Below are 27,661 nucleotides of genomic sequence, written 5' to 3' on the forward strand. Positions count from 1 at the left end.
GATGACCCTTGGCAGCCGAGGCGCGGGTGACAGAGAACGGGATGCCCTGGCCGGGCCCTGACTTACTTTGATGTGCTCGTGGAGCTGGGCTTCATGCTGCCGGGACAGCTGCTCGTGCTGCCTCTGGAACTCGGCAATGAGGATCTGCCTCTGCAGCTGCTGCTTCTGCTTCAGGGCCAGGAGCTCCTGCTGCAGCTGCTGCTCCCGGAGGCCGGGCTCCGTCACGGGCAGCGGGAACTGGTGGTCCAGGCGCAGGTCCATGGGCACCGCCGGGGGAGCCACTTGCAGAGGCAGCGCCGAGGCCACATCCACTGCGGGAGAGAGCACAGCACAGAAGCACCGGTCACTGCAGCGGCCGGGCGGCCCTGGCCCCCAGCGCCCCCCGCCCAAAGAGCCACCAGCAGCCGCCAGGGGTACCCACGCGCTGAGGCCACTGTCCACAGAGGAAGCGGCCCCACCAGGCTCAAAAGGCAGAACTTGGAGGGTTCTGAGGGTTCCATCCCTCAGGCCCAAATCAGGGGCAGGGCAGGGCAGGCCACGCACGCGCACAAACGGTTCCCCCACCCCACCGTCCACGAGAGGGGGCCCTGCTCGCCCAAAGGACCTCGCTGCCGGCCCAGCGGCCTCTTCGGACGTCATCTGTGAACGTCAACAAAGAGGAACGAACACAAGGAAAAGCCTCTGAAGAGCAGCGAAGCCCGTCCGTGGCGAGGCGAACCGCCAGGCCTCTCTGCTCCTTTTCTCGAAGCCACGCAAGGGCTGTGTGCCCACCCGGAACAGACTGCGGGGCTCGGCGGTCCAGGCGGCGCTCGGCCTCGAGCGCGTTGCCATGGTGACGCGCGCGCCCTCTGGAACACGTGCTTCCCGGCGGCAGCCAATGAGAGGTGCTCCCGGCGCGCTGGCCGGCACGAGCTGGCATGGGGCGGTGTTTCCGCGCTTGGCAAAGCAGCAGGTCTGCTGCGCGGCACGAACGCCCTGCCGAGCCAGAGCTACAAGTGACCGCGATTAGGAACCGAAGCCCAATCCATCTTCATGCTTACAAATCAATACCCAATTAAAGTGAGAGGAGGATGCAGAAGGAAAGCCTTCAATTATGGATATTGCCAAAGAAGCAGCCCTCCGCGGACCAGGGTTTTCATCCGGCACACCGGGGCCCGCAGACCCTGGCTGAGCCCGCACCTCCCAGCGGGGCTCCCAGGCCACTTCCCACTCATGGCTGAGCGCCCTGCATGCTGGGCTCTGCTCGAAAGCCCTTTAAAGGAGACAGCCCAGCACAGAGGCCCACGGGACCCGGTTCCTTCTAGAAAGCTCCCCTCCCAACCTGCTCTGAGTTCACACCTTCACCCAGGGGCCAGAGGCTGGGGCCTTACCCTAAGAGGGCTCAGGGCTCAAGTGGGAGCCCAGACCCAATCGACAAGGGCCTCCAAGGCCACTTCCTCACCTGCAGAGCCACTGTCACCTGGCGTGTGGACGTCCCAGCATCTCCGCCCGGACCCTGTGCGAGTCAGGCCTTATGACACACTTGACCCTGTCCCAGGGTCTCCCTGAGTGACAGTGGGCCTCCCACAGGCCCAGACATAAGCCAGGGTCCTGGGAAGTCTGTGCCCCATGGCCCCACAGCCCACAGGTTCTGGTAAAACCACCCCTCAGGGCCGGGCACATCTGTGGTCACCGCCCAGGTGGCGGGTCCCACGCTGGCCAGCCTTCTGATGAGGCCAAGTGGCGAGAGGCCTGGCTCCAGCACAAGCCCTGGGTCTCACCCCTGAGCCGACTCCTTCAGCCTGCAAGGTACACACACCTTGGCGAAGCCAGGATACTGGCGGAGACAGAGCGGGTCCCAGGCTGCACGAACAATGTCACGGCCTCTCCCACCCCAGGACCAACCCTGGCTTCCACCCCAGGCCCCCAGAGCCGGGAGTAGCTTCCAAGCAAGGAATGCCTGGCCCTGCCCACAGAGAAAATGGAGAAAAACCCTCAACAGGCGATCAATTTAAGAAAATATCTAATTCTTCTCTCTGTGAAGTCCTAAGAAACCCAGGATAAAGACCAGCTAATTGTTTCTCTTCTGTTTCTTCCCTAAATCAGTGAACCCCCAACTTTTTAAATGTCTGTATTTTTTCCTAGTTGGGTATCAGGCTTGATGTGTTAAGCAGTTTTTATCTGATATTTATTTGAGACAAATCTATACAAATAAACCGTTTTCATGAACAGCCCAGGGCACAACGGTCTCTTAACCCACCCCCACCACACTGGATTTTATTAATTTCCCTTTGTTTGGTCATTTTTATTATGAAGTAGAGAAAAACGGCAAAACAGGGTAAATGATGCTGGTTTTATGAAAGCTCAGTATTTCCCCCATTTGCTCAGGACTTTCGTGAAGGAAGAGAAGTGTGGCGAACGGGGGAGGCTCAGGGGACGGACTTGGAGGGAAGAGAAAGCGACCGGACGGCTTAAAGGAAAGGCAGGTCCTGTCCCTCTTTGTGGTGCGGGGGTTGGGGGGGTGGGGGGGCACGAGTGATGTGCTGAACGCCTCCTGGAACACGGTGTCCCTGCAAATGATGACAGGTTTTCTGGCTCCCCTTATGCATCCCCTGATGCGACATGCAACTTTCTCTCCGTGACCTGGTGAACCTGCCTCGTTCCTTCACAGGTTGTGGCAGAGTTACACACACACACACACACACACACACACACACACACTCAGTCACTGATGGATTCGGCCTGCAGCCCTTCTGCTGAGCACACCTGAACCCACGTTCACAGGTGAGGCTGGTCTGCGGCACCTCCCACGCTCTGCTCGTCTGGTCAGGAAGCGCTAGTTTAGCTCCAGAAACCACAGAGGAGTCGCACATGCTCGTGTCGCCTGCACGTTGCAAGCAGTGCCAGCTCAGGTGCCCCGATGGCGGGCCAGCCAGGCGCGGCCCCACTTACAGAGGGGCCAGGGCGGCCAAGACCTTGTCCCGCAATGCAGAGAGCGCCCCCCATGGCCCGCAGCAGGCCCTCTTGGCAGCTCTCTTTTTCAGATGGGGCGGGAGGACCATCAGAAATGGCTTGAAGAGGAGTTCCCGTGGTGGCGCAGTGGTTAACGAATCCGACTAGGAACCATGAGGTTGCGGGTTCAGTCCCTGCCCTTGCTCAGTGGGTTAATGATCCGGTGTTGCCGTGAGCTGTGGTGTAGGTTGCAGACGCGGCTCGGATCCCGCGTTGCAGTGGCTCTAGCGTAGGCCAGTGGCTACAGCTCCAATTAGACCCCTAGCCTGGGAACCTCCATATGCCGCGGAAGCGGCCCAAAGAAATAGCAAAAAGACAAAATAAATAAATATCCTGTGAACAGTAAAGTGGCCCAAAGAAATAGCAAAAAAAAAAAAAAAAAAAGAAAAAAAAAAGAAATGGCTTGAAGAGTTAACCTCTCCAAAAACTGAGAAGAAAACAAGTAAGGACCTTTTTATTAAGCCCAAAAATGTGATGGGCCAAGTGTTTCTACGCGGGCATGCAAACACCGCAGACACGGGCACGGCTCCTGCTCCATCCCGGCACGGGGACTGCTCCCAGTCGGGCCTGTGGCAGGTCTGCGTGGAAGGGGCAGAGGGGGCAGAGGGGCTGACAGAGGGTCCGGGAAGGGTCCACACGGCTGCATCTCTGAGGCGGGAGGGGCAGGCGAGCAGGATCTAGAAGTCGGGGCGTAAGTGGGGGCTGGGGAGCTGAGGAGGAGGGGCACCCGGGTCCCCCGCTCCGAGGGCAGAGCCTGCACCTGCAGGTCCTGGAGGGCCCTGCTGGAGATGGGAGGCGGCCACAGAGAGGCAGAGGGCAGGGTGCTGCAGGCGGCCAGGCAGGACTGGGCTGGAAGGGACATGCCAGCTTTCTTCCCTCCAGCTTGGCTCAGGTTCTCCGGCGTCACAGGGAGCCCCAGCGGCTTGTCATCCCACAGATGCCAGCATGGATGGGCGCGGGGCAGCGAGGAGCCCTGCAGGGAAGCCCCTCCTGCCCGGCGTGAACAGAGGGGCACAAGGGGGACACTGCTGACCGGGGCACATGGCACCTCTGTGCCCACCAGCTCCCTCCACACTGGCCAGCTGCCGGGAAGGCATGCACGTCCCGTCTGGGTTTCACAGAGAACATCACTCTCCCGCTGAAGAAAGTCAAAAGCAGAGCCAAGAGAATGCAAAAGCAGTCGGTCGCCGACGGCAGACATGCCGCGACAGCGACCGCCGCTTCCTCACCTGTGCAAAGAGCACTGCAGTTCCAGACAGACACGCGACCAGGGCCGGCACCTGCATGGGGCGAGAGGGCCCGGGCCAGGCTGCCCCCGCCCCGACCCCCCGTGCTCAGCCTCGGGAAGCCAGGTGGGAGGGGAGGTGGCCAGAGGGGTCCCCAGGCCCGGCCCGCACGCCAGCTGCGCAGATGGGAGCCACAAGCCCCATTCATTCCGGGCGCTGGCGGGTGCGTCAGACATGGCTCGTACTATTTCTGTATCAAAAACTATCTGAAATGCCATGAGTTCCCAACAGAAGCTGCGGGGGCTTCTGACCCCAGTGCCCTGCAGAAACAATGAAACCTTCTCTACTTTAAGAATGCGGCATCTAAACAAAAAAGCCTTATTCTCATGAATATTTCATGGCAGAGGAGAAAAATTGCTTTTATAGGTTGTGCTTGAGAAACATCTTAATACAATCAGACTCATGACGTTAGCAAAAGCACAAAGACCGCATTCAGAGTTTCCGTAAGAAACGGCAAAAGCCAGGCCGTGGAGGACAAGTTCTCAATCCGAAAGAGAGAAGATCTGTTCGTCTCGTTTTCTTTTTTTTTAAATAAATGATCGGGAAAAAAGGACCCTGTAATTTTCCATGACGTGGGTTGGGTCCCCTCTCTTCCTAACACCATTTCGTGTCATCATATAAACAGGAAATAAAGACAAGGACGATGCTTCAGAAAACAGGGCCAAGTGGAGGTCTGTTCCCGTCAAGGACTCACTCAAAGCCCGAGGAAAGTCACAGATAGATAGCTCAGCTCCACAACCACGACCTCCCCTTCCCCTGACATTTGCCTGCCGGTGTGAGGGAGGGGGATGCTGCAGGCAGTGGCGAGGGGGGGGGGGCGGAGAAGGAGGGGCTGTATTAGAAGCACACAGCGGACTTCAAAATCGTTTCATCCTGGAGTTCCCGTCGTGGCACAGTGGTTAACGAATCTGGCCAGGAACCATGAGGTTGTGGGTTCCATCCCTGGCCTCGCTCAGTGGGTTAAGGATCTGGCATTGCTGTGAGCTGTGGTGTAGGTCGCAGATGCGGCTCAGATCCTGAGCTGCTGTGACTCTGGCGTAGGCTGGCGGCTACAGCTCCAATAAGACCCCTAGCCTGGGAACCTCCATATGCTGAAGGTACAGCTCTAGAAAAGGCAAAAAGACCAAAAAAAAAAAAAAAAAAAAAATCGTTTCATCCTCCATGGCGAAATGCGTCCCACGCCCCGGAGAACACGCGTTAGCGTGGAGACACCGGCGCCTTAGTGACATAAGGTGGATGCAGTGAGGACACTGCCACCCGCCCCACGCGCACCTCAACAGGAGCCAAGCATCTCTGTCCGTGCCCCCAACCGCGTTGAGACGTTGCTCGGCACCCCTGCTTCTCTTTCGGCGTCTGATGCCCCTGAGCCTGCTGCTGCGGTGACAGCAGGGAGCCCTGGAGCATCAGAACAGGAGGTGACTGAGGTTCCCGGGAAAAGGCAGAGTCTGGCGTCCAGGCCGCCTTCGGCTTACAGGACAGTGGACAGAAAGGGCTGCCTTGGGGACGAGGTCAGGAGTGACCCGAAGGCAAGGGACACCCCGACTGCAGCAGCTGGCCGTCCGTCATGTGACCCGCTGCTTCCGGCCACTGCTCCACCTGGCCCTCCTCCAGGTGCGAGGCGCACAGAGGCCCCGTGCAGGTGAGAGAGGCCGCAGGGCAGGGAGGTCCAGACAGGTCAGCGGCTGCAGAGCCCGGGCCCCCGGGAGGCCCCCATCCTCCCAGGGTCCCGGAATCTCCGTCCCAGAGTTTATCACCGGTCCCTTTACCCTCCCACGCTGTCTCGGTTCATTCTCTCTCCGTGAGAACTCCGGGCTCCGAGGGTGCCTTGGAGAGCAGGCGTGAGGCTTCGTGTCTGAAGATGCATTTACTCCCCTCTCAACGTGTCGCTGCCTGGCCGTGTACGGAATTCCAGCTTAAAAGTCACTCCCTCCGGGATGGAGGCGGCCCCAACGCCCCGTGTTCCCAGCGCTGTTGTCAAAGGCACGGAGCCGCTCATATTCTGGGTGCTTTGTCCCGCTTCCCCTGCAGGTGCAGGCCCTTCTCCCCTCGCCCAGCGCGCTGAGACCGCAGGCGGTGGCGGCTTGGAGAGGACCTTTCCGCCAGCGCGGGGCCCGCGGCCTCCGGCTGCGGGATTTCCTCCTTTGGCGGATGGCTTCCCTTTTCCCGGCTCCCCTTCCGAAATGTCTACTTCTTGGGCAATAAACCTGGAACAACTCTCTGGATTTCTTTTTCATTCTCCCCTGGTTTCCTTTCCTCTAATGCTCAACTTTCTAGGGTTTCCTTAAATGAATACGCTCACCTTTTCAGGGAGTTCTGCATTAATTCCTGCAGATGTGGCAGAGAGAGAGAGAGAGAGAGAGAGAGAGAGAGAGAGAGAGAGAGAGAGAGAGAGAGAGAGAGAGGGAGGAGGTGTGAACCGCAGCTGGAAGCCGTGAGCGGCGACGGTCCTCGGTGCTGAGCTTTGCTGGACCGTGAGCGGAGCTGGCATCAGTCGGGACACGAGAGGCCCCACCTGGCCGGGGGCTGGGAGTGTGGCCATGCCCGCTTTGCCTCTGCCTCCGTCCCACCCGGGATCCTCTGGCTCCCGTACGGTGGATGGGGCAGCGGGGCTGCTCTCTTGGGACTCTGAGACTCCATCCCCCAGGCTCAGCTTCACTGACTGGCGGCTCGAAATCTGGCTTTTTCTGCCCAAACTGCCAATCAGCGGCGAGTCAGGGCTCCACTCTCCGAATTCCAGGCTGCTGTTCCCGTCGTCTCCTTTCCTGGCCCCCCATCTCTGGAATATACATTCTTACTTTTTAGGGAAGATTTCAAAAGGACACAAAGGCGGAGAGGATGGTACGTGGGTTCGCCCCGGCCCCTCCTTCTGGAAGACCCCACAGCCGACCGGCCATCCCAGCATTTATCATAAATACCTTGAACTCTTCAAAAGACACAAACACCATCAGCATAACCCAAATAAACAACGAGTCCACGGTTCTATCAAACAGCCAGAAGGTGTTTCCATTTTTCAGTGTCTCCCACCCACTTTTTGAGCTTCATTCAAATCAAGACTCAAGTAAGGCCCACACCCGGCAGGTGGCTGAGAGCCTTTAAATTCTTTTGAATCTAAAGGTCCCTTTCTTCTCTCCATCCCTGCACCCCCTCCAGCCAAGGGGCTGCAGACACTGCTCACCTGTCCCGTGCTGAGTGGCCTGGGGTGTGGATGCACCAGCACCCCCTGCGAGCGGGGGTGGGGGTGTCCGGAGGCCCGGGGGTGGGGTCACAGCGGCGGTCCCGGTCCCGGGCTCAGGGTTGCGAGCCTGCTGGTCTAGCTCCACGTCCCTCTCCACCTGCGCTCTCGTCTACAATGAGGAGGGACCCAGACCAACCCCCTCGCTCTTCTCAGCGTTCAGAAGAGAGTCGAGCGAGCGCTTGATTCTCTGCCTTCATCTGCCAGTTTCTAAACCTACGGGTTTGTCCCCGGCATCCTCTGCACGTGCGCAGTGAGGAGGGTTTTGGTTCTTGAGATGGGGGTGAACTCAGGCCTCCGTGGTTAGTCCCGCGCTAGGGCTCCAGGCCCTGGAGAGCGGGGGCCCCGGACAGTGGGGGCCCCTGGACAGTGGGGGCCCCTGGAGAGCGGGGGCCCCGGACAGTGGGGGCCCCTGGACAGTGGGGGCCCCGGACAGCGGGGGCCCCGCATGTGGCTCCTCCAGAGCCGCTCCCCTCCCCCACGCCGCTGTGACAAGACGCTCCAGCCTCTCCCCGCACAATCCCTGGTCCCCTCAGGGAACCAGATGTTTCTCTAGGGACAACTGGGGCCTCTGGTGGTAAACAGCAGAGGCCACAACCTGGGTTTCAGCGCGATTCCGTTTACAGCACATACGTATCTTTACCGGAGCGTCTGTGAATTTCACGAGTGAGTGAAATGAGATAAGATAGACCTGTGTTCAGTCGGCCAAGCCATTCAAAATACTGATCAATATGCAATAGTACTTCCCCACCGGTGCTCCCAGCTGAGTCATGACTCTTCTGTTTCACATCGTGTGTGTGAGTGTGTGTGTGTGTGAGTGTGTGTGTGTGAGAGTGTGTGAGAGTGTGTGTGAAGGGGAAATGAGGCAGAAAAGCCAGAGGTGCTTTTTAGTGTAAACATTTCAAATATTCGGTAGGGAATGTGAGTAACACCAGGGGCCCCCACCTCAGCCTCTTAGCGGAACGGATGTATCTCATCTCCCCAGGCCTCCTTTAGATGGATACAGACAATGCCAAAGAAATAAGCTTCCGTTAACAATTCACCATACACAAATTAGCTTGAAAAATAAAAATAAAAAATATTATGGTGCAAGAACAGGCTGCTATGTTTTATAGTGTTTTGTTTTCAGTTGAGATCAAAATGGAAAGAAATAGACGTTGGCCATACGGAGGCCCTCACGCACGTACAAACGGGAAGGTGTATTCACCTGACGTGGGCGGGGAGACAGGCGCCCTGAGCGGACTCCAGGAAACCTACCCTCTGGGTTGTGATTTCTGTGCGTGCGGCTTCGTGCAGGGCTCTAGAAATCAAGGGAGCAGCACCAGCTTTAGGCCCTGATTGGCCGGTGCTTCTGCCGTAAGAAGGGAGCAGTGAGAGCGCAGGCTGCGCAGGGCACCTGCTCCAAGCCGGAGCCAGGCCAGGGCGTCCGGCCGGCAAGCCGCCCCCTCTGTCCCAGGGCCCTGAGCCCATCCCCGGGGGACACAGGCCCTGGGGGCTGCTGGCTTCACTAGCTCCTGTGATGTGTCCACAGAGACTCTGTAGGTGTGTGTGGGGGGGTACCAGCTTGTCACCCCATCTGATGGGGTGGGGAAACTGAACTTGTCTGAGGCCACACAGCCACGTAACTGGATGCTGACTAGGGGGCCCCCACCTGGAGGCACAGCGGGGAGCCGGGGCCTGCAGGTCACCCTGGGGTGGCGGTCCTCGGGCTGGGGCCTCGGCAGCATGGGGGCTTGGGAACGACAGGGCAGCCTGAGGACCCCCCCCCCACCCCCGCGCGCCTCCCCGGGGGCCTGCCGACCCCTGGCCTCCTCGCCCGAGGCTCCGGTGCTGGAATCCCTCATGGGCAAAAGCCAGGCATCCCTGTCCCTGTCATCGCCGCCTCGCTCCAGCGCCCTGGAGTTCCGTGCTCTCCGTGGAAAAAGCTCACTCGCTTTCCCGGACGAGCGCCTGCAGCTGGGCAGCCGCGAGGCTCAGGGCCGGACGGCAGCCCCAAAGGCTCGGCGAGGCCGGCTCTGCACCACCCAGCCGGCGTCGGGAAACCACGCTGCAAAGCAGAGCCCGGCCAAACCCAGCCTGCGAGCAGAGAGGGAACCAGAGTCCCCAAAACAGTCTTTCCACGGCCCTCGACACCCGGTGTACGTTCCACTCAGGGCCTCTTCCCCTAAGTCAGATTTCACCTCCCCCCAACACACATCCTCCCCAGGCTACGACCTGCCGCAGGGCCTCTCCCGGACATCAGTACCCTGAGGCCGGCCTCCCAGCCAGCGCCCACCACCCCGGGACCAAACGCGCTCCACCCACCCCCACTGTCGGGGACAGCAGAGGTGAGGGGGGCTGTTCCTGGAAACCAGCTCTGCGTCTCCACATCCAGGCAGAGCCGAGGAGAGAGATCCAAGCTGGGCCCACGGGGACGGCAGCTCCCAGGGCCCGCAGCACAGACCTGGTTTCCCAAACGGCCCGTGGGGGTCAGAGGGCAGAGAGGGCACAGGTCACACACGCAGAGCGGGGCGGTGGGAACGGCGTGGACTCCGGGGGACCAGCAGGCTAACGTGAGAACTGCTGGCATGTGCCTGGTGCCGTGTGGTGGTGGCCAGGCCAGGTGTCCATGGCGGGGCCAGGAGGCAGCCTCCAGCCTGGAGGTTCCCATTGCAGAGACGGGAGCTGAGGGCATCCAACTGGTGGGTGGGCATCCGGGGAGGTGGGTGGAGCTGAGCCCATCCTGCCTCAGCGTCCCTGAACTCTGTTCCCCCAAAAGTGGGCCCAGGAAGCGCTTTTCCGCTGAGGCTGATGAGTACCCGAGGGGAACCTGGCGGTCAGGATGCTCCCCCGGAGTGTCCCCACACAGGATACCCGAGGGCAGAGTCACAGATGCCTGTGAGGAGAGAGGCCCACAGCCCCTGGCGCAAGTTTCCAGAAAGCAGGAACCTTCTCATGGCCACCAGCACCATCCATTCTGCAGACCCCAGACAGCAGGCACTGCCCTGGGGGGTCCAGCCCCTCAGGGAGCTCAGCCCTGCAGAAGCTTCTGGAAGCACAGCCTTCCGAGCACTGCCCACGACAGAGCGAGGGAGGGGAGGGGAACGCTGGCCTGGTGTCAGGTGGGACCAGCCAACACAGAGCCCGCAGAGCCCAGCAGACGCCTGCACTCAGCGGGCTGCGCCTTGGCCCCAGCAGTCGCGGACGGGACAGGGAGGCGGCCGTCTGCAGGACCCGAGCTTCACTGACAGGCATGGGGACAGCAGCGGGGGCCAGCGCCCTTTCCACGTGCGCAGTCACTTACGTCCCCCTGTAATAACTGGGTTACTTTTAGCAGCATCGACGCCAGCTTCATGCGGAGTAAAGGAGAGAAAGAGGGCTGACGACGCTCAGCTGCCGGAAAACCCCACTTTGTGCTGTAACCAGAAGTGAAGGCGAGTGCTTGGAAAACACGCTAACTCGGGATGACGCTGCGAGGGCCCGAAGGGAAGAGGGGACCCGCGGGGCCTCCGCCCTCCCCGCACAGGCGGTCTGGTTCCCCGGCTGGAAACCCATCGTCTGAAACAGACTTGGGGTTTTGTAAACAGACAGGGGTGTCAGGGCAGCAGGTGCGGCTCCTGCGTGGAGGACGGAAGCACCGACGTGGGAGGGGAGGCAAAGACGGTGGCCACCCTTCATCCTCCCTCGCCGGACCCTGTGGGGCGGCCCCCCAGATCCCTGCCTCCCGTCCACGGCCGGGAGCTCAGCGTCAACCCGCAGGGAGCCACCTGCCACACCGACAGGCGCTGCCCCCGCCGCCGGCCTCCTGCTCCACAGGCCTGCTGTGTGCTCGACAGCACAGGGGAGGGTCCTGGGCCCCAGAGACGTGGAGCCAAGTGGACTCGAGGTTTAGGTGGCGTGAACGGGACGTGGAGACGCTTTGCGAGGCCCCGAGGAAACGTTTACCAGCACGAGCAGGCAGCGAGAAAGGCGGCCAGGCTTCCCTCCCTGGGGCCAGGGCCGACCCCACGGAGGCTGCGCCGCAGGTCGGGTCCGATCCCCCCACTCCCAGCCCCACTGTCTCAAAGGAACAAAAAGCTCTGGACAGGACAGAGCTCGGAGGGCGGAGACCTAGGGCGGGGGGGCCGCATCCAGGCGATGGGGCTGGTCCTGTACAAATGGCACCACGGTGTCCATCAAGGCCCTGCTGCTCCTCTGCCCCCCGACGCCAGCCCCCGGCCCCAGGCCAGCTCCACCGGCACCGGCCGCCCCGCCGCCCCCCGGCCCCCAGCAGGCAGGTCAGAGCCTGGCTTCGGCCCGCTGTTGGGTCCAAAGCGCGGCCTCCTGCCGTGAGGGTCCGAGGTCAGAGCTCAGAGGCAGCACCTGCAGACAGAGGGCGGGCGGGGGGCGTCCACAACGGCCGGGGGATACGGAAGCACGACCAAGTGGAGAAGCCACGCCAAGAATCAGGATGGTTTCAACGTGGGACCTGAGACCCAGGGGAGCAGGGTCAGAGGACGGAGGCTGCCCGACGGGGACACGCGGAAACGGCCGGGAAAGAGGGAGCCAGCTCGAGGGCAGAAGGGAGCCACCCGCAGGCGAGAGCCGGGCCCCGGGACGTGCAATCAAGAACACACACAGCCGGGGCCAGAGCCCAAACAAGGCGGTTTAAAACTCACCGACAAGCCTTCGGGGAAGGAAGAGGCCACAGAACGTCTGAGACGCAGGAAGGAAGAGGCGCGAAGGGAACGTGGCAAAAACATGAAGATGAACTCAGACCAAGGGGAAGGAGCTACACTGAGGCACGAGCATGTGGCCCAGAGCCAGGGTGGGGGGTGGTGTCCCAGGACCCCTGGCTGCGGGGGTTCGGGGCCGAAAGCAGGCTCCACACCTTCCAGGTTCCCACAGTCCCGCTGCCCACTGAACGGCGGGAAGCAGAGCACAGGAGGCCTTCCAGAGCAGTGGCGGGCAAGACCCAAAAAAGGAATTTTAAGGAGCGAAGACGTTGTCAGCTAGACTCCCTGTCACCCCACAGAGTATGTCCTGGACACACACACCTGCTTCTAGAGTCTGGCCCAAAACACTCACACCTGAAGCTGATCAAACCTCTCGATCCAGCCACCCACGTACAAGAGCCTCAGGCAGCAGAGGTCCGTTTCAAATGACACCACAGGATAATCCAGCACAATTCAGACCGGAGGAACACCTACAGGACCAACAAGCCAGTCTTCAGAGATGAAGGGCAAGGGTTCAAAAAAAGGAGGGGCGGAAGTTACAAATGAACTGGAGACAGACCAGTCACCAGACCCCAAGCCAAGCGCTAAATTAAAAATACAGGTTTAAACACCACCAGGGTGACTCTGCATAGAGACGTGTGGTATATAGATACAACGGAGTGTAAGCCATACCGAAGAATCAACTCTTGCCACCTGAGACAACAGGGATGGACCCGGAGGGTATCCCACTAAGCGAAACAAGTCCGACAGAGGAAGGGAAATGCCACACGGTCTCACTCACAGGTGGATCCCAAAACAACGCAGATGGGCAAACATAACAGAAACAGACTCACACGCCTAAGAACAAACCGCGGGTGGCCGGGGGAGGGAGCAGGTGCACGCGAGAACTACGTGAGAGAGCTTACGGGTCTGCACTTCCCGATACGGAATAAACAAGTCACGGGGTGCAGCGCATGGCCCAGGACATGCAGTCAGTAAGACTGTGCCATCCCGTGTGGTGACCGAGGGTAACCAGCCTCACGGCAGGACCACCTCTTAAGGTATAGAAATTCTGAATCACCTGGAACCAACCTGGTGTTGCAGGTCAATTACACTCCAACTGAAACACACACCCACACACCCACGTCAGAGACATAAACACTTGGCCAACACCGAATAGAATAGAGAACTGTTAGTCTTTTCTAAATACGAAAATGGCGTTGCACTGAGGTTGAACACGAAGAGCTGCTACCTTTTAGAAAGACAGGCTCTGGGATACCTGCAAATGAAATATGATAAAATGAGTGAGATTTGACCCAAAACGGGGGCTGGGGGGGACGAAGAGGAAACGCACCTGGATGCGGTCAGACTTTGCCAAGCTGGCTGGTAACACAGAGGCCCCTCTGCTCTAACCCAGTGAGGACGTAACTAAAATTCATTGTGATACAAAGTTAAATTTTTTAAAGATATATATATTAATCTTTTTAGAGCCATACCCACGGCATAGGTAAGTTCCCAGGCTAGGGGTCAAATCAGACCTGCAGCTGCCGTTCCCAGGCTAGGGGGTCAAATCAGACCTGCAGCTGCCAGACACAGCCACAGCCACAGCAAATACAAGCCTCGCCTGTGACCTACACCACAGCTCACAGCAACACTGGATCCTTAACCCATGCAGTGGGGCCAGAGAACAAACCCACAGCCTCATGGATACTAGCTGGGTTCTTCACCTCTGAGCCACCATGGGAACTCCTTAATACGCTTCTAAATATCTTCTGTGTCAAAGAAGAAACCCTAACAACTCTTTAAAAATAATTAGAACGGAAGTATAATGAAAAAAGTACACATAATAACTTGAAAGGTTCTGGTCTTGCCATAGAGGAAAGCTGATAACCTTAAATGGTTAGATTTTCCAATAATAAGGATACAAATTAGTAAGCTAGATAGACGTATCTTTAAGAAATTAGGAAAAAACACCCCAGAACAAACCCAAGGAAAACAGACAGAAGGAGAAAATACAAAATAAATGGAAACTATTCATTACATTCGTACCTGCATACCGACACAATAAGAAAGTGGGTCTTCGAAAAGCCCAATGAAACAGACAAACTTCCGATAAGAGTGATTTGGAAAATGAGAGAAAACACCAACTTAAAACATCAGGAATTAAAACGGTCCCCAAACTTCAGATGCGGCAGAAATTGGAAATACAATGAACAACTTCAGGCCAATCAATTTTGAAACCTCTATAAAATAGACACATTTCTAGAAAAACATAACTTTCCCAAGTTGACAAAAAATAGAAAATAGCGCAACCCTGTAATTATAAACTAAACTGAATCGGTACTTTAAAATCTTCCCACAGGATCGTGTTTGCAACTGTACGAGCAACCTTTCAGCCAACTGATCATTCAACTTTCAACAAAACTTTAAAGAGAATAGAAAAATAAAGAGCACTCCTGGCTCATCCTGTGGGGCTAGTATAAAACCTTGTTACAAAAACCAGAAACAGTATATAAAAGAAAAATTACAGCCTTGGTCATGAATATAGCCACAGAATTCCCAAATGAATTCTTAGCAAGCTTGATCTAGTGGTCTATAAAAAAAGATAACGGACCGAAATAGTAGTGTTTTTAAAATGAGAAATGCACATCTACAGAGAACACGTGTAAATGCAATTCACTGCGTGAATAATGGTTGTCTTAATAATGAAAATAAGCACATCATGAAGTCCAACAACCACTCAGTATAAAAGCTCTTAGCAAACTAAGAACAAAAGAGAATTTCTTTAACCTGAAAAAGGGCATCTGTTTAAAAAAACCACAGCAAATACTGCTTTCCATGGTAAACCTTGCCCAAGACAAGATTCCAGCCAACGCTGGAGTCGGCTGATGGGGTGACAACGAAGGCAGGAGGAAAAGGCACGTCGCCCCAAATCACAGACTGGGACTGTCGGTGGGGAACTCCTTCCGGAAGGAAGGAAGGAAGAGAGAGAGAGAGGGAGGGAGGAAGAGAGTTGCAGAGAAGTGGACAGAACTAGCGAAGGCATTTAACAAGGCGCTGGGTCAGACCAACATCAGGAAAACCCAAGGGCACCCCGCAGTATTGCAGCACGTGGAAAACCTGCTGTCTTAAAAAGCAGAGCGTACCAAGAATTATACCTAACAAAAGAGAGGCGAGACTTTTATGGATAGAAATGAGAAGTGATGGCCGATAGGTATTTGAAAGGACTGACATAAAAGGAGAAACAGACAAATTCAAGGACAAGAAGACGTCCTCTCAGAAAGACCTGAGTTCTCTCCAAACCGACCGACAGACGGCGCGTAGAGGGCTTCGTGAATGAAACCACAGGGGGGATACCCCAAAGCAGTCGGGGGTCCCGGAGGCGGTACCCGACCCCATCCTCTGTCTCCAAGGAAGAGATGGGGTGGCTGACGTTCCCAGCCACGGGGAGACGACGGAATTCACCCCGTTCCCACTGCAGACCCAAATCCCTTCCACACGGATGAAGCCTCGGATGCGAAAGGCAAATTCTGACACCTCTGAGCGGACACTACTGGGAAAATAACCTCAGAGAGAAAGAGCCAAGAGGCAACAAGCGCCGACCACGCCGGCAGCACGGGCCGCTCTGACGGCAGGTGCATGAGGAACTGCCCGCATTCGACACCATCTAAAGGGGAGAGGCTGAGCCCCGAAGAAGAGCCCCCACTGCCTAAGCGACGAAGTTCGGGACAGAGGACTTGGCTCTGGGACACATAGGGAACGCCCACAAGTCCGCACGAGAAAAAGCAAATAAAAATGGCAAAACATAGGGACAGGCTTTTCACAGAAGAGGGGCTCTAAAAGGCCCCCCCAAAAAAAGAAAGGAAAAAAAGAGAAAGACTAAAATGCAGGACCACACGAGTAATGGAAAGGCAATCGGACCACCGTGAGAGCCGAGGCCTGCGTCCACTCCACTCCACCAACTGCCGGCGAGGCTACAGATGAGATGGACCTTCCAGAAGATCATCAGCTGAACCTTGGTTCCACGGTGCAGCCATTCCACTCCTAGGTATATCCACGCGTGAAAACGTCCTGCACGTGTGCACGAGAGCCGTGTGGGAACCGTCACACCGCACGGCCGGCTGGAACAGCCCGGGGCCAGCAGCGGAGGAGCCGTGGGCATCCGGCGAGCCTGCCTGTAGGCAGCAGCGACGGTGAGGGCCTTACAGCCGGAAAAAAGGATGCACTGAGTCTTCGAAGCAATACCCCCTCTTCCAAAAAGCAAGCTGCAGCAGACTGTGTCAGGACGGTGCCACTTTTTAAAAGCGCAAATAAGATAAAGCTCAGGAGGATGCGGTTCCAGAAAGCAAAAGATGGTTCTCAAAAGAAAGTTTTAACAAATTCCAAAATAAATACATAAAAAGAAAGCAAGTCAATGACAAACACAATATTGAGAACAGGGTTTGTGTTCGTGGGGAGTGTCTGATGACACATCCCACACTCACTAGCCCGGGAGGTGCTGGGGGGTGGGGGGTGCCCCCTGGGCGAACCAGCCCAGGGCAAAGCCTCTCTCCGCTTTTTGCTCGGCACGTGTGAGAATAAAGGACTGATGGCAGGCACCGCTCTCCCTTCCCGACTTCTCGGGACAGAGTGCTTTCCACACGTACACAGATGCACCTGTCAACAGGACTTTCACCTGGAAGGAGCCTGGGGACAGGGGCCCGAACCACCCGGCAAGAACCAACCCTGCCCGCAGCACCTTGGAAGGAGGCCCGAGAGAAGGCAGCAGCACTTTCACGCCTTCACGTCGCATGAACCCCGCATTAGAATCTTTTTGGTTGTTGTTTTTAGGGCCACACCGGAGACATGTGGAGGGTCCCAGGCTAGGGGTCCAATCGGAGCTGCAGCTGCCAGCCTCCACCACAGCCACAGCCACAGCAACTCGGGATCCAATCCGCGTCTGCAACCTACACCACGGCTCGCCGCAACGCCGAATCCTAAGCCATTGAGTGAGGCCAGGGATGGAACCCACAACCTCATGGATCCTCGTCGGGTTCATCACCCCCGAGCCACCACAGGAGCTCTGGCGTCACTGAACCCTTAACTCGCAGGCCACAAGGACTGAAGGTCTTCTGTGCTTAAACAAATCCTCCCCCAAGGGGCAGGCCTGGCATCAGCGTCTAAGATCCATTTATACATTTCGTGAGAGGCGAGATGAAGAAACCAAAAATGCTACGTAATCGGGAGTTGGAAACACGACTGCCTGGTGAAATCGTCATGCTCCAATCACCTAAGAGCACTTGCTCGCGAAAAATTCACTTAAAGTCCACTTTAGACGGACCTGGTCAAAATTAACTTGACATGAAAACTCCTGACAAAAGGAAATGTCTTGTTTCTTCCATCTCTCTTTTTTTTTTTGGTCTTTCTGTCTTTTTAGGGCCACACCTGCGGCATATGGAAGTTCACAGGTTATGGGTCAAATCAGAGCTGTACCCGCTGGCCTACACCAGAGCCACAGCAATGCCACATCCGAGCCGTGTCTGCGACCTACACCACAGCTCACACAACGCCAGATCCTTAACCCACTGAGTGAGGCCAGGCATCGAACCTGCAACCTCACAGTTCCTAGTCGGACTCATTAACCACTGAGCCATGATGGGAACTCCTTTTTTTTTTTTTTTTTTAATGGTAGAAACACAGAATTGGTGCCCTCACACTACAAACATCACTGAGCAGTATAAAATCCAGCTTCCAGGAGTTTCCGCTACGGCACAGCAGATTAAGGATCTGGCGTTGCAGCAGCTGTGGCGCAGGTCGCGGCTCCAGCCTGGCTTCAGTTGCTGGCCTGGGAACGTCCATATGCTGTGGGTGTGGCCAAAAAAGGAAAAAAAAAAATCCAGTTTCCAGAAAACTGGAAATAATTAAGAATTGCTCTGTGGTCCCAGGGCCTGGCCGTGCTGCTCCTCCCGATGCTCCAAGTCCCTTTTCTACGAATGACAGCCCTGGGATGGCCCCGGGCCCTACAACCGCCCCGAAAGGCTGCGCCACGAGGACGAAGAAAGGAGAGCCCTGGGTCTCAGCATCGCGGGAAAGACCTGCGAGCCCATCCGCCTTTGCAGAGCTTGGGCGAGGTGGTCGCGGCCAACAGGAGACGCAGCTCTAGGCTTCGTCTGGAGGAAGGGCTGGGCCCTCGGCCCGTTACGCAGCAGCAGAGGCTGCAAAAACAGCTTTAAATTCAGCCAGGTCCTCTGCCTCTTGGCGTTTAGCGGCCTGCCAGATGTTCCTCAGCCCTGACACATGCCCCAGACGCCAGCATCTGAAGAAAACCCTGGAGGAATCTTCTTTAAAGTATAAGCAGAGGGACACAACACCACAGGGGTGGCACTAACGGGCCTCGGGGGAGCAGGCAGGTTCCGCGAGGCACTGGATTTGGGATGAGGATAAGAGGCAGAGCGTCCTCCAGCCTGCTGTCTCCCGAAATCATCTCGCCTCAGTCACCGTGGGTCTAGAGTCACTCGAAGTACAATTCCCTTCACGACGGAAAAGGCTCCTAGCGGCTTCGGAAGGTTCCTGCCGTGACCACTGAGGGTGTGGGGGGATGGCTTTGCCTTGTGTCACGAACACTGTAACTTGGAGGCACAGGGGCAAGTGTGCTTAAAAAGAAGTGGGTAAAACGGACCGGGACTTGGGATGTTCTGGCTTTCTGGAGTCCGACGCGTCTTCGGTCTAAACTGGGAAAGAACAGATGCGAGGGCCTCTCCGCCGCTGCCTCCGGGCTCAGCTGAGGGTGGGGTCCTGCCTGGTGTTTAAAGAGCTGCGTGCATGCGGTGACAAAGGCAGCCGGCACCCAGCCCGCTCCCTCCGAAGCTCCACTCCAGGGACAGCAAAGAGGCAGCGTCTCCCCGGCACCCCCAGCCCCATCACTCGAGGAGACAACAGCCGCAGGACTCCTAAGCCGGCCAGGGATCTCAGGGGCTGGGGAGAGTCCGGGCACCCTCAGCCTCTGGCCACCGCGCCCCTTCTGCCCCCACATGCAGACACTGTCCCTCACCCCCCGAGGAGAGGCTCCACGCTGAAGGCAGGAGCTGGCACAGGCCCGAAACAGGGCAGTTTGACCCACCAAGGGCTGGGGCGTGGGGCCAGGCGTGGACCAGAAGGGGCTGAGAGGGTGCTTTCCGGGTCAAAGGGTCAGGCCAACAGAGAGGGTGACAGGTGCTTCTCTCAGGGACACGGGAAGGACCAGGCCCCGGCCAAGGAGGCAGCCAGTCAGTGAGCCCCGCCTGCCTCTGGGGGCGCCGCTCTGAGATGCTGGCCAGAAGCTCAGCAAAGCCTCCAATGGGGAAACGAACAGGAATTCACAACCGAGGCTCCCGCGTGGCATTCACCTGCCTACTGTCTGTGCCCCTTACTCGCCCCCCGAAATGCAAGTGTTTCCACGGCCCTCTGTGGTCCCCCTGGAACCCAGGCCGGTGTCAGAAGAGGGAGACTGCAGAGGCTGCAGAGGCAGGACGGGGCGAGGAGGACAGGGAGGGCTGGGCACTGCTCACGGGCCCCACAGCTGCACACAGACTTCCTGCAGGGCTGGGAGGGCAGGGGCGGGAACCCCGGCCACAGCAGCACAGGCAGAAAGGCTCACCCGGCCCAAGGGCTGCAGACTCAGGGGGAGGTGGAAAAAAACAAGCTACAAAAAGTCCAAGTCCATGGTACAGGCCAGGTGAATGCAGACAAGCACAAGGTGAGAGTGAGCGGCCCGGTGCTCTGTCCCCCGCCCCAAAGATGGCTCCTGGATCAACCCCGTTCAGGGCCCGGCTTCTCCAGAAGACAGCTCCCCTCGGGCAAGCCCGTCACTGCACCTGCGTCCACTTGGTCCTGCAGCCCCTTCCACTTTCTCTTCCAAAGGGCCTGCGTCCACACTGTCACACAGGCTTGTGTTCCTCCAGCTCTGAAAGCAGCCTGAGCCACTTTCCCTGCCCCGGCGCCACAACAGCGTTGCAATTCGCCCAGGTCAGGCCGCATGCTGCACACACGCTGCGCAGCAACAGCACAGCCGACACTCACAGAGCCGAGCCTGCCCGGGAGCCTGCCCTGGACGCACAAAGCAAGCCTGGCCTCTGTGAGGCACAGGGGGCAGGAGGCGGTGCCAACTGAGAGGATTATGGGGCCGTGTGGTGAGCGGGACAGGCAGATGCTAAGCATCCGCTGACCCCCATTTCACAGATGGGGGACCGAGGCACAGGGGAACAGAGCCGTCTGCCCAGGTCACACTGTTACAAGGTAGAAAGGCTGACCTTGGCCCAACTTGAGTGTTAAATGGGTCACCCTGTGTTCCAGCTGCCTCATGTAACGCGTCCCCACAAACTTGGTGGCTCAAAACAACACACGTTTATGATCTCAGAGTTCTCGAGGCCAGAAGTCTGAAGTGGGTTTTAAGGAGCTGAAATCAAGAGGTCGGCTGACCTGCATCCCTTCTGGCAGCTCAAGGGGAGTCTGCTCCCAGCCCCCCTCGGCTCGGGGGGCTGCCTGCTTGCCTCGGCGCCCGGCCCCTCCGTCTTCAAAGCCAGGAGTCGCAGCAGCCTGGCCCCTGCCTCCCCACGCCTCCGACGCGGACCCCCCCACCTCCCTGCTATAAAGCCCCCTGCTGTAGAGTCTGCGCGGGCCCCGCCCCGACAATCCAGAAAGGTCTCCCTGTCCCAGGACGCCTAACTCCACCGCACCTGCAGAGTCCTGGCGCCACGTGAGGTCACGCAGTCACAGCTTCTGAATCAGATCCTGGGGCCCGCTCTTCCGGCCCGAGGCTGGGATCTGACTGGGGGCCCGACAGAAGCGGGGACAGCAGGCTGCTTGGCCCAGGTGAGGGGCAGCGGTGGGTCAGGCCAGCGTCGTGACCGTGCAGGAGCGAGGAGCGGCCAGGCTCTGCACGCATCCAAGACCCTCCTTGAGGCACATTTTGCATCTCACACTTTTCAAATGCACAATTCAACGATCTTTCAGTCCATTTACCAGGCTGTGCAGCCACCACCCTGAATCCGTTTTAGGACATTTTCATCACTTGAAAATGTGATGAAACACGCACGTTTTAAGAGGCAGCCGACCACGCTCGCTGACGGGTGGACAAGGGGACAGGAGAGAAAGAAGGCTCGAGGGTGACTCCAGGGCTTCTGCGGACGGAGGTACCACTGGGTCTGGGGGAAGCCGTGGGGAGAGCAGGTTTTCGGGGGGAGAGTCCAGTTTCAGACACATCAGGCCTGAGATACCTATTAACCACCCGGGGGACGGAGAGCTAGCAGATGGTTCTAGATCTGGCTGGAGCTAGAACGTGGCACGGCAGCAGCGTCACGGTGGTATTTTGAGCTCTGATTTGACGTGATGGGGCCAACAGGACCTCCAAGGGGACAAGAAGGATGAGGAGGCCCCGACGGGGAGCTGGGCCCTGAGCACGAGTGGCCAGGTAGTGGCCAGATCCCAGGAGTGTGTGGTCCTGGGACAAGGAGCTTCTGGAAGAGGGCAGTCCACAGGGTCAAGGCTGGTGTGAGGCCACCGAGATGAGGGTCGGGTCGGGACACGGCCTCACCTGGAAATGAGTGGTGGGCAGCATTACATGCCAATGCCAACCTCCGGAATCCGGAGGGGCGGGGTGGGGCTTGAGGTGGGTGGAGATCAGGGGCAGAGAAGCAGAGTGCCAGCCACCTGGACCCACCTTTCTTCTCGGGATCGATCACACTTTGGACTGGACCCCGGAACACAGCCCACGGCGACTGGCGGGGCTCTCGGCAGACTTTCCCCCCACCCCGCACCCCCCAACCACCAAAACAAGAACAAAGGCCCCAGACAGAGCAGCCTGGCCGCCCGGCAGCCCACACCAGCGCCCACCAGGCGGCCACACCACAGATGCCCTGCCTCCGTGGGACATGCCCGTGGGCCGAGGGCCTACACAGTGCAGCTCATCAGAAGTCGCTCCGAATAAAATAGAGCGGAACAGCCCTCTGGACGGCGCTCGGGGACGTGCGTGAACATCCCTAACCAAACATTTACACCCTTGACTCGGATTCCTCATCAAACGTACGGTGTATCCACAGCAGGAAGCCAGATTTGGGTCAAGTACATAAACCGGACTGTTTAAAAGGTCAAATCTGTAACGCCTTCAAGTATACGCGTGTGCGTCTGCTAAAGGCGGTAGAGTTTACACATTTTCGTTCAGACCATGTCACGCCCAGTTTCACCTCAGCCATCACACAAACACCCTCCCCATCACGGGATGCGGACACACACACGTGTGCGGATATACACCAGGCACATATACACACCTATGTGGAATACCCACACTGAACATTCTACTCACGAACAAAACTGGACTGCTCTCATTTATTTTCCTAGAGGAGAAAAAAGGAAAAAGTTTCCAAAACACATTGGCTCGAAAAAATGAAGTGACTCCCACTGCCCTTGGAATAAACACGTAGACCCGCTCATCGTGGGCGCCTGGAGAAGGCAGTGCCAGGCTGCCCTGGACCCGGACCAGGCGCCCCGATGCCCACGCAGCTGTGCCCGCACCCGCTGGTGACCAAAGCCTCTGAGATGAAGGCGCTAATCTGGTGTTTAAACTGGACGCTCTGTAGGAAGGTCCTGGGCTGAGCAGGTGCACACGGCGCTTCCTCTCTGGGCTCTGTGACTTTAGGAAACAGTGTCTACAGGTCTCCTTTGAGGGGAGAAGCCCCACCAGTGGGACACTGTCCCCATTCTGCCCCTGAACACACTCCTCCCGGGTCACCTGCCCCGACCAGGACCAGGTGAGGGAGGCTCATCACTGCAACCCCACCCCAGGAGGCAGCCTGTGTGGGTCACCCCGCGGGCCACCGTCCAGCGTGGGGGCCAGGACCCGGCTGGTGCCCCAGAGAGAAGCAGCTTCTGAGGTCGGCCCCACCCACAAGGAAGGGGTTAACCTAAAATTCCTTGCATTTTTAAAGGAACGTAATAAAACAAACCACGAAATGGGGGAAGAAAGTCAGTGTATTTATCTTCTCACCTTTCTTAGTGATGAACCAATCCCGTTTTAAGGTTCATACATCAGCGAATGGCAGCTGGTAAGCACATCATGGATCCAGTGAGAAGGGAATCACTGGAACTAAAAGGACACTCTAATGAACACGTTCAGAAAGTGAACAAGAGGCAGAGGCCGAGAAACTGCAGTGCGCTGACCAGCTCGTCTCCCACTCGGGACCATGAAGTTGCCGTGTCCCGAAACGGCTGTTTAGCTGAAGAGACGGGCTCACGCGCGGTCATGTAATAAATGTGCAAAGAGATGGGAAAAGCATCGCCCCGCTACACGAAGCCAAAGCAAGGGCCGGGGAGCCCACGAAGAAGCCCCAAACCGGCAGCATTTCATGCAGAAAACCGATGGCAGAGCTGGAGGCAAAACTTAGGCCGAGATAACCTGCTGGGCCACCGAGTGTAAACGGGATCTAGTCGCACAAAAATGATCCGATTAGGTTCCGAACAAAACGGACCAATTATCATCTACAGAGAAGGCATGCAGAGCTCAGGGGGCCCAGAGGAACCAACAGCAACCTGAGGTCAACGGGTCAGTATCACAAAGACTCCATCTCAGGCAATCTCGGATCAAGATATAAGGCCCATTTCACTTGTCTGAGGTCCTCGATTAACCAGGGGATCCGGGCGTCCCGGAGGTGTGCGCCTTCGGGTAAAAGAAAGAACTCAGGGGATGCAGAAAAATAAGAAGAAGCAGAAAACAGGCCAACAGAAACAAAGACGTAGCGGTGGATTCGCGCGCGGGCGGCGTCAACGGCACCAAACGTTCGCAAGCAGAGGATGTGAATTTGTGATTTCACTTCAGCTGCACTTCAAGCGCTGCCCAAGGACTCTGGGCTTTTGCACCCCCCCCCCGCAACGTTAACAAAAATCATCGCCCGTCAACATAGAACATTTACAAATAGATACACAAACACACACCGTGCAGGCCACGGCCCCCGAGCACGATGCAACAGGATTAGAAAAAATCGAGAAGAAAAGCAAAAATCCGACCACGGGAAAACGGAACGCCTTTCTCTTAAACACTCCGAACCCAAAATGAAGATGGAGAAAATTTACCACATCGAGGTAATGAACACGCCACACACCGAAAATGTCAAGCACCGTCCAGCTGAGCTCCAAGAGCAATGCACAGTCTCACACACGTTAGGCCATCTTTCGAAGAGGAAACGGGAGTTCCCATCGTGGCTCAGGTGGAAACGAATCTGACTGGCATCCAGGAGGACGCGGGTTCGATCCCTGGCCTCGCTCAGTGGGCTAAGGGTCCAGCGTTGCTGCGGCTCTGGTGTAGGCTGGGAGCTACAGCTCCGATGAGACCCCTAGCCTGGGAAACTCCATATGCCGTGGGTACAGCCCTAGGAAGACCGAAAAACAAAATAAATAAATAAAATGGGAAACAAAATAAAGCACTGGACCCCCCAAATTAGAAAAAGAACTCAAAAATTAAACCATATATTGTTCAAGAAAAAGAGGAGGAAGATAATAGAGATTAAACAAATTAAAGGAATTACTGACTCAGAAAACACAATCCGTAGACTCGCTAAAGCTTGCAACGTGGAAAAGTTTACGTGGGCTTTTAGGGGCAGGGCAGAAATGTGGAGACGACCGTTGAAAGAGGGTTTCAGGAGCCAGTCTGCAGCATTACAAAAACCCACACCAACCCTTTCGTTACAGAAAGCTTCAAAGACACCCCAAATCAGAGAGGGGCACCGCGAATGCCCGGGTACCCAGCTTTAACAACGACCCACATTTTGCTTCCTCGATTAACCGCCGTTGTTTCGGCAACTGCATGGAATAAAGTATTTTAACGTCAAACGGGTAAAAGACGGGTAGCAATGAGTCGTTTTTTAAAGAAACAGAGTTTTCTCACGAATACCACGAAGTAAAACATGCATATGGTTCCAGGGTCGTTGCAACGATAGCAGCCAGCAGTGCCAAGCACCCCGCAAGCAGGTTCGCCTCCAGCTGCGTCTGGGGTGGCCCGAGCGAAGGGTCTGGGACAATTCCACGCAGCAGACTCACTCTTTCCACCCAGTCAGGACGGCGCCCACGGCACGATAAGCTCGACAAGCTCCCTGCAGCCCGACTCTTCCTTGCTGGAGAGCCCATCAGCCTGGCTTGACCCTCTCCTGAGGCTGTTTTTCAAAGGTCCTCTGAACTGATGAGCCGAAGCGACTGACTTCCGAGAACCTGGAAGAGACAGAGCTCTCCTCTACAGAGGCTGCGATGGCTTTGTCTCCGGAAGAATACACCATGTCCACAAGGCAGAAAGCGCTCCTAATCTGAGGCTACAGAAAACCAGGTGGCTTAGATGCCCACGTGGCACTACAAGGGCAGCCCTCGGTCCCAGGACCCCGCCTGTCCTGGGCGGCTCTGGAGGACGCCACCCGGCCACACGGAATCCTGGTTCAGAAACATATCCACCATCGCACTGCAGTTTCCTGGCCTTCCTGAAGCCCGAGTCACTACTATTCCATGTTATTTCAATGCAATCTGGGCGAGCACAGCCTCCTGCACTCCTGTGCTGTGACGTCACGAAGAAGAAAAAGGGTTCGATCCCTCCCCCATTTCCTAAGGTCCCCCGGATGCGCTCTAGAAAATCCTTTGAAAGTTTCTAAATCCTTCCGTGTCCCCCCAAGAAGGGAAACTGTCTTTTGGAAATATTTGCAAGAGCTGTAAATAAAAACCTGGCGTGCCGTTGGGAACTTGGCTTTCGACCGCTGCACTGATGTGCTTCCGGGAAACGAGACATGGAACCAGGCCTGCCTGGTGCAAAAAACGGGGACAGGTGCTCTGAGCTCTCACAGAGAAGGGCAGCCACCAAGGACAAACGTGCCCCCCGGGAAAAGCGCAGACAGGGCGACCCCTCTGAGATGCTGCCTGAACTTTATAAACAGGTGTTCCCAGACAGGACCGCCAAGGTCGCACAATTACAGTGCAATGGCAATAAAACAGCAATGATAACAAAACCCAGTGTTTTGTCGCCGGGCACTTGTTGCAAGAGCCTTCCTTCTATCGTCATGTTTAGTCCCCACGGCCCCCTGCTGTGACCCCAGTGGTCACAGCCCTAGGACAGGACACTGGGGATGGGGAGGCCAGTGGGAGAGGTCTGGCTCTTGCCCAGGTCACTCGGGCGGCCACCGCTGACTCCTGGATTCAATCTGGCCACACCCCTGGAACACCTGCCCCCACCTCTGCCCCCGCCCACACCGTGGGCCAGGGCTCTGCTCACACCAGCATAAATCACGAGTCACTCTCCAAAAGCCATTTTGCTTGCGCTGAAGCCCGTGGGTGAAAACACTCTGTCTGAACACTGAAGACAGTCCCCGTGGTCTAGGAAGGCCACCCAGCTCCTGTGCAACTGTCCTCGGCCTCTCGCTTACCTAAGGTCACGTTTACATAACACGGGGAAGAAAGCATTTCAGAATTTCCTTCTCAGCAACCTGCAAACGTTTGGGTGCGTATTTCACCCAACAGCTGGCCTGCAGTAGGAACCAATATTACTTAAGAGCAACGGTTGAAACATTTAAAAATAGAAGCTGTTTCGTCCACTCGGAGGAAGAAGAGGAGCAGGCAGCAGAGGGCGGCCTAGGGCTGGGCTGCGTTTCTCAGGGTGACGGGCCTCCCTTGGCACAGGGCAGGGGCAGCGATGGAGGCCGCCCCTCTGGGCAGCCATGCCCCCCTCCCCCGCACCCCCCCGTGCTTTCTGGAAACCAGGGTGCTCTGGCTGGGGCTCAAAGGCCCATCAAGGACTGCAGCGTCCTTCCAGGGCGCGTGGGCCATGGTGGGGGGGAGCTGCAGAAGGCCGTCCAACGGGAGCTGGACACGTGGGACTTGAGCTTGTGTCGAGGGGAGCAAGGAGGTCCGGTTCAGACTTTAGGGTCCAGGAGGAACGCCGGGGATGCTGGTCAGTAATTCAACCACTTAAGGCACGTGGGAAAATGCCTCTGGCTCTCGAAGCCGGAGGTCCCCACCACGGAGGGCTGCAGGCTGGCGGGCCGGCAGGCTGGCCTGCTACTCGTTACTGTCCTACTGCCACTCTTCTGCCAGCAGCGGCAGGTGTGGGAGGCTGAGCGCTCCTGCTGGATGAAGGCCGGGAGCAGCCGCTTCTACGCGGCACACGCTCACCTCACGAGCACAGTGGGGGCTCCGGGTTGGGAACCCTCGGCACAGCAAGCAGGACTGGGTGGAAAACACGGCGGGTGCCCCAGCGCAGCCCGCTTCTCCTCCTCGGGCCCCGATTCCTCTCCGGGCTGGGCCTGGGGCTCCCATCCCCCCACGGTCCTCCCTGCTCCTTCTAGAGCAGGCGTTTGCTTCCACCAGGGCCCCGCCCCGGCCACGACCGGGGTCCTCACTGCCGAGCCCGCCCGCGCCCCCACCAAGCATTTCGCTCCCTGCGTTCCCAGCCGTCCGCTGCTCCCCCACTGTAACATGCGCCCCACAAACACGGGGATCTT

At 57.4% G+C, this 27,661-nt stretch overlaps 1 protein-coding gene across 6 annotated transcripts in view; it reads right to left on the minus strand.

Annotated features, from left to right (window-relative positions):
- The window catches only part of HDAC4 (histone deacetylase 4), a 279,030-nt gene that overhangs the window by 104,508 nt on the left and 146,861 nt on the right, over window positions 1-27,661 (minus strand). For all 6 annotated transcript variants that reach the window (XM_021075899.1, XM_021075896.1, XM_021075897.1 and 3 more), the window contains one exon: window positions 67-311. In XM_021075899.1, the coding sequence (XP_020931558.1) occupies window positions 67-311 (245 nt within the window). The remainder of the gene's footprint in view (window positions 1-66; window positions 312-27,661) is intronic.

The sequence above is a fragment of the Sus scrofa genome, chromosome 15 (assembly GCF_000003025.6).
Source record: "Sus scrofa isolate TJ Tabasco breed Duroc chromosome 15, Sscrofa11.1, whole genome shotgun sequence".
NCBI lineage: Eukaryota > Metazoa > Chordata > Mammalia > Artiodactyla > Suidae > Sus > Sus scrofa.